This window comes from Lycorma delicatula, chromosome 7, assembly GCF_047948215.1.
Source record: "Lycorma delicatula isolate Av1 chromosome 7, ASM4794821v1, whole genome shotgun sequence".
In the NCBI taxonomy this organism is placed as follows: domain Eukaryota; kingdom Metazoa; phylum Arthropoda; class Insecta; order Hemiptera; family Fulgoridae; genus Lycorma; species Lycorma delicatula.
The window spans coordinates 58,108,872-58,125,920 of NC_134461.1; the positions used below are offsets into that span (position 1 = coordinate 58,108,872).

General features: G+C 28.8%; 1 protein-coding gene across 2 annotated transcripts in view; it reads left to right on the forward strand.

Moving 5' to 3' along the window:
- The window catches only part of l(3)05822 (SH3 domain-containing lethal (3) 05822), a 60,306-nt gene that overhangs the window by 30,286 nt on the left and 12,971 nt on the right, over positions 1-17,049 (forward strand). Inside the window, exons 4-5 of one of the 2 annotated variants that reach the window (XM_075370717.1) lie at positions 12,891-13,193; positions 15,574-16,035. In XM_075370717.1, coding sequence (XP_075226832.1) covers positions 12,891-13,193; positions 15,574-16,035 — 765 coding nt within the window. The remainder of the gene's footprint in view (positions 1-12,890; positions 13,194-15,573; positions 16,036-17,049) is intronic. The other variant, XM_075370718.1, reaches the window with a different exon arrangement.

A 17,049-nucleotide genomic window follows, 5' to 3' on the forward strand; every position in this document is an offset into this window, starting at 1 on the left:
TGATCTAATAAAAAAAAAATCTAAAAACAAAAAAACGCAGTTTAAGAGACTAACAAAAAAACTTAGATTAATGCTTTATTATTTATTACCGTTTATTACTTAAAAAATAAAAGTATATGTACTAAGGATAGGTGCCTCCTTAGCGCATAGCTGTGTTGAGGTCACCATCAGTTCTTAAAATAATCAGTTGAGACGGATGCTAACAATTTTTTCTAATAAAAACACAAAGATTCACTTAATTATTTATAACCTAAGAAAATTACACATAGTAGAACTTTACCTTCAATGTTTACACGATTACTTAACGATTTATCTAACACTTACTTACTCATAACTAAATTACGATTATTCAATGACTAATAAATTAGTGTCACTCAATGAAAAATGAAAAATTTAGTTTGTTAATTAAAAAGAAATTGAATATCCTGCAACGTCAAAAGCCATAGTCTCAGCCTTTTGGAGAAGATTGGTAGAGAATTTGCAGATGTTATAGAAACTGGAAGTTTATTAAACAACTTTGGGGCACAATAAATGAAGAAGCGTTTATAAGCCTCGTTTTTCGGAAATGGAATAGCTACACGGTTCTGTGCTTGTAGCCTGCCTGAATAAACACTATTATTACCCCTCATATAACCTCTTCTAATATAGAATATCCGCAAAACCCGATAAACATAAATATACCTTAATGGTAAGATTTGCAATCTTTGAAACAGTGGGAAGGATGGTTCAAATTTATTTACTTTAGTCATAATTCTTACATTCTTCTTTTGAGCAATCATAACAGGATTGAGAGTAGAAATATACGTACCTCCCCAACACCAAATGCCATATTGCAATTTTGAATTAATAATTGAATAATATATTGTTTTAAGGACAGAAATTGGACAAATATATTTAAGATAATAGAATTTCCTAAGCGCTGAATTCACGTAACCCTTCATACTAGTTATATGAGCCTTCCAGTTGATACTCTCATCAATTATAACACCCAAATATTTTAGTTGGTCAACCCGCTCTATTTGGATACAGTTACCACAAAAATTATTATCCAAAAGACAAGGTTTACATTTAAAATAAATATCATCAACTGTAACCCGCTTAGACCTGGTACTCAATGTAAAATGAACAAATTTAGTTTTAGTACTCAGGGCCATTCTGTTTATTGTAAACCAGTTTTAGCATATTCAAGTCATTTTGCATTTCATTTTTAACAGTAAATGCATTTTCTGAGGAGTAAGAGAGCACAATATCATCTGTAAAACAAGTCAGAGAACCTGTGAATTTACCAGTACATAAATTATTGATGTAAACCAAAAATAGAATTGGCCCAAGCACAGAACCCTGAGGGACACCGCAGGAAATTGGGGTTGAATCACTAACTGAATTTTTGAAACTGACACACTGTGTACGACCTGTTAAATAACTTTTGAACCAATTATTAGTGATACCTCTAACTCCCGCTTCCCATAACCTATTCAAAAGAATATCATGATCAACGCAATCAAATGTTTTGGTTATATCCACAAAAATTCCCGTTACATAAGTTTTTAATTAAACCTTCAAACAACGATGAACAAAAATTAAGTAGAGCATCTTCAGTAGATTTCTCCACAACAAAACCAAATTGATTTTCACTTAAAAATTTGTTAGCATTTAAAAAAACTAATAAACGTTTCTTCATTATTTTTTCTAATATTTTCGAGAAAACAGAGAGAAGAGATATTGGTCTATAGTTATTAACATCAGTATCCGAGCCTTTCTTAAAAAGAGGAATTACTATGGCTTACTTTAAAGGGTTAGGGTTAGGTACATTGAATATACATTTCAAAATATTCTACATTTTTGCTTTTGGAACTTTCTCTTTGCCAATGTTTCATTGCCTATATTGGACAGAAATAATTTCTCATAAAATAAATAAATTCAAAGTGGCAATCTGTTTTTATTTTGTAATTCCTCAGTAATTATTTAATGTTCAGTAATTCTATATAATTTACATCAGTGAGAGAAATAATACAACTTTTGTGTTAAATTTCAAGTTAAGTACATGTTTTCTCAATATAAAAATTGATAAATTCTTGGTATGATATTTATCATATATAAGTGTAAACAAAAGTTTGATGAAAGAGTATTGAGAAGATTTGAAAGGTTTTGTGAAAAACTGGCCAGTTAAGGAAGGTAATACAGGTTTATTCAATAAGTAAACTAGCAAATAAGCATAGAGTGGGAACTAATTTCTTTAGTCGATTATATGAAGGTTAATTACATTAGTGTAAGCCTGTGCTGTTCATTGAGCATTGTAATACCACTCACTTCAGTCCATGTGTGTTCTTCTGTCCATGTATGTATGTATTTTGTTTATTTTCAATGCTCATGTTAAGAATGGACAGCTCATTGTCATATTGCACTTTTGAGGAGCAGTGTACAGTTAATTATTTTTTATTATTTAAAGATGCAAAACCTGCCAAATTTTGCTATTGGTGGCAAATCAATGCTGAATGCAGTATATATTGCATGGAAATATTTTAGGCACATACTTAAAAGCTTGCAAGGCAACTAATTTTTGTATGGTTAAAAGTGTTATTGATTTGCATGTCTAAGACATCTAGTACAGATGTTATGAGAAATTTTATAAAAAGTTTTGAACAAATGTTTTTTTAATAATTGTTGAGTGATTGTGGAGAAAATAATGCAGAAAATTAATATTAATACCCATGATGACTCACAATCTATTAAGAAATGTATTTATTGAGTACCAAAAATGATGATGAAAGACACAAAATATCAAGATTACAGATCTGTACATAACTGAAAATCAGTTTGATTGTGAAGGCATTTCTTAGTCGAAAGAAAAAACCTGTGATGGGATATGGAGAAAAACATTTTAATACAGCAGCTATTTGTACTAAACAATATAGATTAAAAGAAGTGATTCTTCAACATGACAGTGCTTGCCCTCATCTTGCCAAACATAAGATATGATCACCCAAATTATGCTGGGAACTGGAGATGTAATCTGGAGATCAGGTCTAAGTACTCTTTGCTGGTGGATTACAAAAACTCACAGGAAGATGGAATAAATGCTTAGTGAAAGAAATATTATGTTAAAAAGTAATATAATTATTGAAATCTATACATACATAGTACAAGGTGAAAAGATAAAGATGCTACGATTTGCTGATGATATAGTAATTCTAGCCGAGAGTAAAAAGGATTTAGAAGAAACAATGAACAGCATAGATGAAGTCCTACGCAAGAACTATCGCATGAAAATAAACAAGAACAAAACAAAAGTAATGAAATGTAGTAGAAATAACAAAGATGGACCGCTGAATGTGAAAATAGGAGGAGAAAAGATTATGGAGGTAGAAGAATTTTGTTATTTGGGAAGTAAAATTACTAAAGATGGACGAAGCAGGAGCGATATAAAATGCCGAATAGCACAAGCTAAACGAGCTTTCAGTAAGAAATATAATTTGTTTACATCAAAAATTAATTTAAATGTCAGGAAAAGATTTTTGAAAGTGTATGTTTGGAGTGTCGCTTTATATGGAAGTGAAACTTGGACAATCGGAGTATCTGAGAAGAAAAGATTAGAAGCTTTTGAAATGTGGTGCTATAGGAGAATGTTAAAAATCAGATGGGTGGATAAAGTGACAAATGAAGAGGTATTGCGGCAAATAGATGAAGAAAGAAGCATTTGGAAAAATATAGTTAAAAGAAGAGACAGACTTATAGGCCACATACTAAGGCATCCTGGAATAGTCGCTTTAATATTGGAAGGACAGGTAGAAGGGAAAAATTGTGTAGGCAGGCCACGTTTGGAGTATGTAAAACAAATTGTTGGGGATGTAGGATGTAGAGGGTATACTGAAATGAAACGACTAGCACTAGATAGGGAATCTTGGAGAGCTGCATCAAACCAGTCAAATGACTGAAGACAAAAAAAAAATACATACATATTAGTAAATTATAGATGTTTGTCTGTTTTCTCAGTGAGTGAACCTCATAATTGGAGAGTACAGGAAAAAAAGAACTAAGCATTCTTTCTATACTAGAAGGAAGAAATTATTGTTTGAGTTATAAATGCCCAAATAAAAAGTTGGGTGAGACATATTGAGATGATGAATAAAATGAGGATGGTTATGACAATTTGGAAGAAGAAGGGTTGATTGACCAAGAAAAAGTAAAAAATTAGTATCACTCGAGGCTTGACATGATTCAAGAAGAATGAGTGGGTGACGAAGAGTGGCGAGTAATAAAAAGATTGTGAAGGGATTTTAGCAAGGCCAAAACCACTGAGGGTACTAGAGTCAAGAAAAAATGTGTTTGCCAGAAATATTTTTTAAAATTATGAATATTTTGCTTAGTTAGTTTATGATCCTTCATACTTATTTACAAATACTCAACCAAGTTTTATAAAACAATCTAAATGATTTTGTTTCTTGTTCCTGTTTAGCCTCTGGGAATTACCATTTTGGTATTACTTCAGAGGATGAATGAGGATGATATGTATGAGTGTAAATGAAGTGTAGTCCTGTACAGTCTCAGTTTGACCATTCCTGAGATGTGTGGTTAATTGAAACCCAACCACCAAAGAACACCGGTATCCATGATCTAGTATTCAAATCCATATAAAAATAACTGACTTGAATGCTAGGACTTGAATGCTGGAACTCTCAACTTCCAAATCAGCTGTTCTGGAAGATGCATTCACCACTAGACTAACCTGGTGGGTTCAAATGATTTTGTTTATGCTGAGATTAATACTTGGCTTCACTTCCATAGCAGTCCCTGTGTACTTTGTTCATTCCCTCCTTCCACATTCTTTCTAGACAGTTATTATGCCTCAACTGTCAAACTGGCCCTATGTTGCTATCACTTAGGATAGTAATAAAATTAGCAAAATTAGCAACCAGGAAGTTCAATAAGCTAAATCTTCTTATTTGACTCGTCCGGGGATTGTATTTCCTTTTCAGAGTTTGCACAAATAACTGAACTAATAGCTGAGATGCCATCTTCAACTTTATTTTAGGTAACTGTTTACAAAGTTATTGAGAAATTGTTTTTCTCTTCAAGACCATACATCTTTTAAACCCTTTGAATAATCCTAACATAAATTTTATATTAGAATAAAATAAAATTTCTTGAATAAAATTGAGAAGGTATTGTTTTTGATTGTGTATTAATAAAAATCAGTATGTCATTTTGGAATAACAAAAAAATATACAAAGTTACTTAACACATTATTATCCTTTTAGATTTGATAAAAAAAAGTTTTATTTACTGCAATAGTTATCTATTTAGTCAGTAACTAGTTGGAAAATGCCAACATTTGTTTCTTTCATGGATTCATTTGTTGGTATTTATTTAAGATATGTGTTAAAAATTGTTTTTATATGATGTCATTCATGTAAACATTTTTGACTTGTTTCTGTTTAAATTCAGAATAAATTTGAAATTTAGTGGTCTCAACAGGATTATGCCTTCCGTGTTTTATATATATGAAACTTATGTATGCATATGTTTAGTTTGAACAAATGCAATTTTAAAAGCTTATTTCAGCTCCATAAGATTCAAGTAATAAAGCTGTTTTATTCTAATAATACTTATATTTAACTTTAAGTTGTGAGTATATAAAATATAAAACATTAATGGTCTGTAAAAAAAAGTTCCTGAACATGAATTTTAAGGCCAAAAAATATTTTTCAATTTTCTGGGCCTAACAGACCTTTTCTACTTACATTTACGCATCTCAAAGTACAATAAAACAAAATCCTGAAAAATACATTTTTTGGATTCATCGGTATTTCCATTTATAGATTCTGTGTTGTCTTCTTTATCATCACAGATCTTACTTTCTTCAGGATTTTCACTTCAAATATAGAAAACGTATCTTGCTGGGGTAAGATCAGGAGAACTCGGATGATGAAAAAGAAAATAGATTTTTTATGCAAAGATTATAAATCAATAGTGAATTGTGATGATCTGTTGTAATGGTTAGACAAACAGTGATATAAAATGGGGTGTTCTAAGTTTTTGACTTGATCTTATGCCGTGAATCATTTGAAACGACACTGTCTTTTGCAATTTCTTAAGACAATTAACTACAATTAAAATGCATGATTTCATTGACTTTTCTCATTGAGTGCTACCAATGATGTCAATAAACAACAGTAATCATCTACTGACTGCTCATCAGTAGATGATTACTGTACAACATAAATACTATTCACCATGAGTTAAATCATGTGATGTTTGGTAAAAAAAATAATTTTTTATACACCACAGTATATATATTAGTTGGTCATTTTTAAACTGCAAAACACTTCCAACTTGTATTAATTTTTTGTTTTTTGAGGTAAGGCCATCTGTCTTTATATGACAGTTAGGTGATAAGCTTATTGTGCAGCTTCTGTACTAGAAACCAAGGATGCACTGTTTCTTCCTCAGGTCTTCATCATTGAGATTGCATCAGGATCATGGCTCCACTTTCAGAGGCAAAATATGGGAAGAAGGAATTAAGTAAAATAAGCAAGTGTGAGAAATGATAATCTATCTATCAGGGCAGATACCGGTTTATCTTGTCTAGCATGTTGTGTAGGATGACACACTGATAAATAATATTAAAACCTAATGTGGTACAAAGCAGTTAGGGACTTCTCCTAAACAGATTTCCCATGATATGTATGTACAAAGAAACATATATATCAAACATGAAAAAAAATTGAATATTATATGTTAGTAGGATGTATAAGGAAATTTTTTCACTTAAAGACCTTTCTGAAATAATACCGTAAAATATATATATATATATATATATATATATATATCTTCATCTCAGCCCAGTTAATAAATTGTCACTGATATTCTTCATTATCATTATATTACATTTTACATTAATTTATATTTTATTAAATATTGTTTACACATTTAATATCTATTTAACTATTATTTCTAATTTTTATTTTTAGAATTTTAATATAATTAAAAGTAAAATAAATTTTTAATTTCAGGTTGCTGGAACTATTTACAGACAAATTTGCATAAAATTTATTCCAAAGGTTTGTTTGTCAAAAATGATATAGCTTGCGGCCTCAATATATATATTGTGTCAAGCCTTCATTATCATTACTTGCTGTTGTTTTTATATATTCATTCTTTCTTCCATTATTATTGATTATTATTATTACTATTATTTTTATTTATTAGTGTATTTATCTGTGTACTGTTACTCTCTAGTAGTCCCTGTTCCAGTATATTAAATTTGTGTGTTAGTATTGTTTGTGAAAACAGATGTTGTGTTACCGCTTAATTTTATTTATTTTTTATGTTTTTATGTACATCTGTATTTTGTTAGCTTACTATTTTACTTTCTTAATTCACTTTAACTTGCAAATGATATTTTACTTTAGGGATGATTATAAAATAATTTATAATTTGGGATAGTTTCTTAGTTTTTACATGATATAACTTATGTTTGAAGTATTTATTTTATTTTCTTTCTGTTTTCAGAATAGTTTTGATGTAACATGTAATATTTAGTTTTTTTCAGCAAGAATCACATCTGCAAAATTTAGACTCAACAATTTTATTCCCAAGGTTAATTTTTTTTGTATTTGGTGAATGCAGTTCTACTTAGTTGTGCTTCTACTAATTCACTTCTGTGAAATAATTATTGAAGCAAAACTTTTTCTTATTATTTTTTTTCTTCTTAATTTGCTCTGGAATTTTTTTTTTTAACTAGAGAAAAAATACATTCTCATTAGTGGCTTATGATTTCTTCCTTACTAAGAAATTGGGGCTTAGCAGAAAATAAAAAATAAAAAAATTAAGAATTCTTAGTTCCTCAGTTATCCACATTCTCTTGGGTAACAACATTACTTTAAGTACCAAAACATCAGATAGTGTAGACTTTCCTTTTTAGAGCTGTATATTTATATATTAAGGTTAATTGAAAAAATTAGATGACAAATAATTCTATTTTCTTCATTTTATCAATACAGTGTAAATTGTGTTCAGCTGTCTCATCAATGTTCTGTTATCTATTGACCTAATAACTAATACCAAAATTGTTTAACAGTTTAACGCTTTGTAAGGACTCAGTTTGTATGTGTAGAAATTGTTTTTATAATTGAATGCTCTGTTTAAATCTATTTTTCAGATCTTTATTTTTTCATCTATAGCCTTTTGTAATAAGTTACTTGAATTAGAAAGCAAAATATTGACCTAATTAGGAATAGAAAAAATGAAATTTTCTTAAACTACAATTAGAAAAATAACAGAAAGATGAAGTTGTTCTTCCTCTTCGAAGTTTGCAGTTATTTTGATTTTCTTTTTCTCAAACATATATTATCATTTTACTCCTTCAGCCTATCTTTCTATTTTTGATTCACCAAATTTTAAGGCTTTATTATATAGTCTCTTCTTATACTCTGTGATGAGATTGAGGATGAAATCGTGGGATATTTTTCAGTAAAGGATACCGTACTTGAGTACTGAATACTTAACGTTTTAATATTTTTTTTGTTATGTTTATTTTAATACATTCATAATAATGCTAACCATTTATTTACTATATGAAAGCAATCTTTTTAAAAATAATTGATGTAACATAGGTTGTTCAGGTATAAATGCATTTTTTCACCAAATCTTTTACATTATTGTAAATTCTTTTATCTCCATTTTAAAAATGTCCAAATTTTTTAAAGAACATGTTCGGTTTCTGTTTTTAAAATGAATTAAGCATCTCACTTAAGCCTAAGCACTCAATTTCTGCATTTGTTATATCAGAGCTATACTATTATTGTTGGTTATGTTATTTCTTATAGTTTTTTTCAGTGTTAATGGAAAATTTTTATCCAGCTACTAAAAAGGGCCTTGCATTAATAAATATATGCATCCACACTACATGGTAGAAAACAATTTATTTTGATAAATTGATCTATATTCATAAAGTCTTGATCTATATTTTTTAGGTCTGGGAAAGGAATCATTGCTAAGTTTGCTAAGAGTTTAGGTCTCTCTAATTTTCCTAAAAGAAGATTAATAAAGAATTTAATTATTTTTGTATTCTAACTATTCCATTTCAGAGAAATGTTCTACTTTTCAGTGTTCCAATGTTACCGAAAAATCAATGATGATCTAAAAATATTACTATTGAATAAACTAAAAGTGGAATCTTGCAGTATTTAAACTATTATTTTTACAAAAATAGACTACAGTAAATAGAAAAGAATACAAAAGAATAAATTATTCTGTTGACCTCCAACCTTTTGGTGAAATGTTAGCCATTGGTACCATTGCTTGGTACCATTTTTTCTGAAATATAATTTCTCTACATCTCGTAATACTATTCTTCTGAAAGGTTCTGCAATTTAGATCCCAATGAGTTTTGATATTTTTCACAAGCTATAAAATTTATCTCTTGATTATTTGGGTGTTAATCAGAAGTTACTAAAGAAAATATGTGGTTTCATTTGATTAGCAAAAAGTTTCAATAAATTGCTTAGCATAGCAACGTAGACATTTATTGTGTCACCAGCAATCTATAATTTCATTTTACGGGTGTCTCCTGTTCATTCTAATCAGTGTCAGTATTGTAGATATTGTTTTAACATGTCATTGTCATTCTTACCAATTGAACGATTTTGTAAATAAGAAGACGCATACATATCTATACAATAAGGAAGAAAAGATTAACTTCAATTCAAACTAATGATTTCATTCAAAAATTTAATAAATTTTATATACGAAAACATTGTTCCACAGTTTTCTTCGTTTTCAAAAATTTCAGTAACAATTTTTAAAGGTCAATCCAAGCAGTAAGGTTTCTCCGTAGGGTGAAGGGAACTCATGAAATGTGTTGTACTTCTGCACGTCGATGCACAATTTGCATAGTGACTTTTACTTGAGCAATTCAAGTTCAAAATTTTTGATATCCTTACAGTCCAGCCAGCTGAGTTATTAAGGAACTCATGGATATATTAAATGATTGGCTAGTTACCCTGGTAGTGGAGTTCTTTTAAATGGTGTTGTAGTAGGAGGCTAAGTACTTGAATATGAGTTGCAGTAATTTAAAAAAAAAAATTTTGATAACTTATGTAAGTGAATGTTTATACCTTTTTTTAATCAGAAAATTAAAAGTTAGTTTTAGAATAAGCCACATAAATTTATAAAAAAACTAATATTTAATTAAAAGTAGAATATTAACAATAAAAAAACAATTATTGGTCTTGTTCAACTCATATGTTATTCGTATGTTTTTATTAAAAAAAAAATTGAATTTTTTCATTATACATGATCATTTCATTTTTAACATTCAAATGTGGAATTTGAAATGCTATGCTGATAAGGTATAATTTTAGGTTTGTCTACTGTATTATTTTAGATGTTGTGTTGTCTTGTCACAATATTCAACAAATGAACAATTCTTTCTTGAATTCAATATGTATGTGTGTGAACACTTTTATCTTGGATTTTGATTTTGTATTTGGATTAAGCATTGTTAGAGGATTACAAAAATACATAACTGGTTGTGATCAGCCATCAGGCTCACCTCAAAATGTCCACCAAAATTAACATTTTGTAATAATTATGCTTGGCGTAAGCTAAGAAGTTGATTCAAATGCAATAATGTAAGCTTTACTGAATTGCATAAATTATATAAATACCAAATTTTTTTGTGAAGCATAAGGCCCTAAAATTGCAGAGACTAATTTTTTAATAATTGAAGAAAAAAATGTCATAAAACTGTGAAAACAGGAGATAAACAGATTATATTAACTTAGCGTATGTAGCATAAGTAGAAGTTAGAGATAATAATTTAGAAATGAATTAATAATTGAGAGAACACTAACAGTAATAAAATTTTTTTTCGGGAAAGTCTTCCTAGAATTTTCATTAATTGCTGGTTTTTTTATTATCTTTATTGATTTTAATATATTCATATTAAACTAAAAAATGTCTTTTCTCCATGTAGTTAAAAATAATAATTTCTTTTGAAAATTTAATGTTTTTAATTTTCTCATGATTGTTTGGATTAAAACATCACTACTTCATTTTGATGTATTTTATTGAAATGTTGGTTTGCTGTCCATAATATTCATTTGTGCTATTTTATAAATTTATTCATATATCTTAAATTTTTTTATGTAGATTAATCAGTTTTTGTTTCTTTTTCTTTCATTTTAAACTATTTTAGTATCTTTTATTTATTTATTTCTGTTTTACTTTTTATGGATTTCACTTGTCTTTCTGTAAGTTGCTTTGTTTTTATTTAAGTTTTTAAATTTTGATAGTGCGTATACTTTTTAATTATATTTATTTTTATTATTTTTCTTTTAATTTCATTATTTGATAGTTCAACTGTATTTAAAAGAATTTAAAATTTTTTGTAAATCTTTTTAATATGCTGCTTATTAATTTTTTTTAACTTGTAAACATATTATTTTTTATACATTTGTTTTTGTGACATGTTTTATTTTTTTTTATAAGACTTATTTAAACACTTCATGTTTTCATTCATTTATTACAAGGTTTGACATTAAGGCTCAAGAGTTATATTTCCAAACTGTAACAGTAGGTTTAAATCTAGTTACAAAAATCAAGATATGCATAATTTTAATTATTCTGGCATTGATTGTGTTGTATGGGATACCATTTCTATTGCCATTTACTAAGTTGATATAGTAGTTTACAGGTATGAAATAGAGAGAACAATCTGTTTTGGGTAAATTCTCTTGATTTTTCATTCTAAATGTAATTATCCTCTTCCTCATTAACTTGTAATTGTCTCCAAATAGTTATATTTCCTCCATATCTGTATAATAGTTATACTAGGCTAACTTTTATGAACTTAATTGTACTCTGTAAGCATTCATATATGTACATCAGTTTTAATTGTTTAGTTAAATTTGATTGTAACCATTTTGAAAAGAATGTAGAGATAAATTTCCTTTAGCATTTTTCGATTTTGAGATGTTTGTAGTGAACTGAATTGTCATAATATGTTAAAGCTATATGGAAGTTGTTAATTTTATTCCTGATGTGTTGTACTTGAAAGGTTTTATGTGGTTTTAGTAGTTACCAAGATTGTAGAAAAATGGATGAATTATTTTACATTACAATTTAAAAATGTCAAGAAAAGATTCTTTTTATGAAAGTTATTACACTCAATAATGCTTTCTTATTGTGCAGAGGTTCCCAATTTTTTTCTATTTGTGTGTCCTTGACTGCACACTTTCTGAAATATTGCTGTCAAGCTTTCAATTCCTGGTAAAATTAACTTTTCTCCCTCTCATTTTATTAAAAAAATATGTTATTATTACCCTTGATTTTATCAAAATGTTTGGAATTTATACATTACTGTTCAAATTTTATTACACCAGAATTAAATTGACCAGTATGAAATATTAAAAAAAAAATTTTTTTAATTTAATGTAATTTCTTGATAGGAAATGACACAGTAAATAACATGCTGGTGAAGCAGTGTTGATAATCAGTAATTTCTAAGAATGGCTAGGTGATTTTTTCCAAAAATAAAAAAAAAAAAATTAGGTAAATTTATATATTTTGAATACTGAATATTTTAAAAGTAGTTTTACATATTTGTAAGTATAATGTTAAAAGCATTGATTTATTATTTAGATAATAGTTGGACAGGTTTACTGTTGCCAAGTTAGTTTTTATATTGAATAATTGTTACCTTTAAAACTCATTTCTAGCAGGTAGATAAGAATTTTTAATGTATTCATTTCTATGTTCGGCTTGTTTGTTTTGTTATTATCCTTTTGTTAATTTTCAGTAACTAGCTTGTATTTTTTTCGTTTTTAGCTACACGCATTACTTTTTGAAAGAAATAATTTTTTATATTATTTTCTCTTAATTTTCAGGCTCCGACCCAGTTGTTATCAAATCTGTTTACACGTAAGACTTCTGGTCGTAATAATAATCGTCCTGTTGGTGAAATTGGAATTGGTAGCAAACAAACATTGTTTTCATCATCGTCATCTTTAGCCAGTTACGGTTCATCACAGCAGCCACCTCCTATATCAGTACCGAGTGGAACTTTGATTGACCTTAATTCACCACCGGCATCACCAACTTTAACTACCCGTTCCAGTAGTGATGGAGTGAGTGTCGACAGCTTTGGTAGTGATTGTATCACTACATGTATCAATAGTAGTGGATCGCAGGTGACTTTGTTAAACAAGTGTATTAAATTGCTGCTGTTAATAAACTTGGCAATTTAATTAATGGTGTTCTAAAACATTTTTAAACGTTTGATTTACTGATGATTAATCCACAACTAAAATAGTTATTGTAAGTTTATGAAATATACAGCATGTTTGGAAAGTTGCTGTGCACTGGAATTATGGAAGTTTAATGATGAAACTTTCTTAATTATTACTTTTTATTTCATAATTTTATAGAGGCAGCTAATACAATAACTGTAATAAATAAAAAGTGTTGAAAATGACCTCCTTCAACATCAGTACAACACTGCAGATGTTTCAATTTGTTTTCAAACATTTTAACCAGCTGATGCACTGGAATGTCTCTTAGGTATGCCTTTATTGCAGTTTTTAGTTCATCAGTCATGTTTGTGGTCTGTTGTGATACACTGCTTCTTTTTCTCTACCCCTCCCCCCACCAATAGAAAGTAATCTGATGAAATCAGATCGGGCAGTCATGCAGGCCACAAACCCTTAAAAATGATTTTTTCATCAAAGACATTTCAGAAAAAAGTCATTGACCTGTTAGCTGTGTTCGCTTTGGTACCATCTTGTTGAAACCAAGCTTCATTGATTTCCACTTTTGTTAACTGATTTAAAGATTATTCTTGTAATTCATGGGGGGGTTAGTTGTCAACAACATTCATATATCTAGTGAATTAATATACCCTCCCAGATGAAATCATCTGGTAAAAAACCTTCCATCTGCAAAAATCCTAATGTCAAGGATACCTATGAAATTTTGATCACTAAAACATTTAGACCATTGACAATAATTTAGTTTTTTGGTATGATCTGTAGTCTTGAACACACACTGATCAGCGTCTTCAACAGAGCCTATTGGCTGAAATTTTTTGATAAGAGTTCAAACTGCATTGTGGTGAAGAACAGGAAAATTTGGAAACTTCTCAGAAAACTTGTGCTTCACTAAACAGTATTCTTGTCACCTTCAAGAAAGATGTTCACCAAGAAAAATGCATTCCTCTACCTAAAGAACCATTACATTTTTCGTAACTATTGATTCTAATAAACAAAGCGCGTTCAATCACAACTCAATAACTGACATCTTGGTTTATTACTGAGCAACCTGCAATGAACCCACAGGGCAACCAGCCTAACTTCAAAAGAACAGAATGCACCACATAATTCTAAAGCATACTGAACAGTGACTTTCTGGACGCACTGTAGTTAGTTTTTTGAGTTCATATTACTGTGATTCAAAATCAACTAGTAAAGTAGCAGTGAAAAACGTAATTGGGTTGAGGTCACATTCATGTACCTTCAATATTCTTCACCCTTTTTGGGATATACATTATTATAAACAGTATTGCTTTTTTTATTTATTTACTTCATTTGTATATTTATTTGGTTTTTGATAAGTTTAATTAATTTTTGTAACGTAACTGTTCAATTAGATATTATAATTAATAGCTAAAATTACCTTGTATCTAATATACAGCATTTACATTTAACTTTTTTACATATAAGGAATATTCTAATGTTGTAATATTACCAAAATATTTATAAAAGTATAAAACTGGAGAAAATATTTTAAACCTAGGTTTTGTAATGTCTAAATTGCATGGTAATAGACAGCTATTTCATAATCACACATCCAATCAGATTTTGTCAGCACTGTTTCCTCCCATCAACATCAGTTCATCTGTCTGTAAAATATATTTACATTTATTGAATATATTTATTTATTTGTGTCTATATATATATTTATTTATTGAATTCTATGTTTGCTTCTTGTTGTAAATAGTACACAACTTAAACAATTTAAATTCTTGTTATAATTTTCTACAGGCAGGATCTGTATAGTATAAACCTGAATGGTTTTATTCTAAAATGTCTGTTTTTATCTCTGGATGTTGTCTGGTTTTTTTGTGACATTTTAACAAAAGCTTATATCACAGATTTTTATCTACTTTACCGACTGTAGAGATCTGGAATACAATAAATCAATCAATAAACTTGCCTTCACAGCCTCTTAGTTAATTATTTAAAAATTTTGATGAAAAGTTCGGCTGTTAAGTATTAGGAAAATGTTAAAAACTGTTTTTAGTTTAGATAAAAATCATTCATTCATATTGTTATCATTTTTTAGATTATGAATACTACTTGTTAAGTTGACAGATTTTTACTTATGATGAGATGTATGGCACATAAAATATTTAAAGATGTAATAAAGAAGTATTAAAAAAATTGTGTTATACAAACTATGAGTCATAAATCAATATGGTCATATGCTATAATATATATAAACTGCATAGTTTTAACAATGTAATATTTTTTACTGTTAAATTATTTTATCATTTTTTTTTTTTTCAATTTTTAGGTTGAAAGTGGATTTGAAGATGATTTTGATTTTTTCACTGCATCATCAAATACAACACCTACTGTATCTGATCCTTGGTGTGATAGTAATGGACCACAAGATCCATTTTCACCAACATGGAGAGCATCTCCCTCTGTACCACCAACAATATTTGAATTAAGCAGTGAAGATCCTAATTCACAATATAGTACAATTAATAATACATTGCCATCGAATATTATTAAACCGACTATAATTAGAGCATATAAAGGTAATAAACCAGCCAGGCCACCGCCCATACAACAGCATCATATACAAAGCTCTCAACCGATTGCTAATAACAGTTCTTTATCTTTACCTACATCAGATGCTAATTGGTCACCTCCAATGCCATCTGTTCCACCACCTCCTCCTCCACCTGAAGCGTTACAAGTTTTGCTGAATGGGCCACAATTACCACCAAGGCCTACAACACTTATCGGAGTAAGTATTATCATAATTCTGTGTCATTTTCATTTTAGATAATGCCTTATCTTATGAATTATAAATGATAGCAGTTTTCTGCTTCTGTTTCACCTTCAGTTTGTTTTGATATCAAATACAAATGAGTCATTCTATGATGTTTGTGTTTACTACTTTGTTTTGATTAAGATAGAAATTGGGAATGTTTCAAATGTAGAAGAAAACGTCATATTGTCATGTTATGGCCACTGGTTTATCATGTTTACAACTGTAGTTCTTAAAATTAGTCTGTTCTACCTAATCATACAAGGTCATATGTTGAAAAATTTAGGAAGTGAATATTAAAATGGCATGTGTTATTATCAAAATTAAAATGTACAACATATAAGATGCTACTAGCCTACCTACCTTAGTATATTCATCTAACCTCTGATTATACATAACAGGTGCCATTTAATTTAAATTAAAAAAAAATAAAATAAAATAAAGCTAGTCATTGTCATTTGATTTGTAGTACAATGGATAAACAAAAATTTTGTAATGAGAAATTGTTCTTATTTCTGGTTGTTGGACACATGGCTGTCAGATGTGATTCTTTCTCAAATGCGTCTTGGAATTTTAATTAACACTAGCTGTAATTCAGTTTATTATCATAGGGTATTAGCTGCTCTTCATTGTTAGAATCTTACATTATGGAGCATGGTATAGTATATAAATTTATTTTTTTTATTTGTATTGAAATGTTTGAGATATATATATATCTGTTATTGGTTACTGTATTATATCTGAATTTCTATAAGGTCTTATCTTTTACTTTTTACTCTGATCTTTAAAATGTACTGCTAATCAAACTGTTCTCTCTTTCCTCTCCTTCCTTCTCATGATCTTTTATTTTTTTTTATCTTTAGCATTGAGAATCTCCATTTTTCAGTTTTTGACCCAAACTCTGCATTATTTCTTCTCCATTGAATTCAATTCAAGGAATTCTATTCCTTTTCTGCTCTCCATACACTCTCCATAATGTTTGTGCTCCAC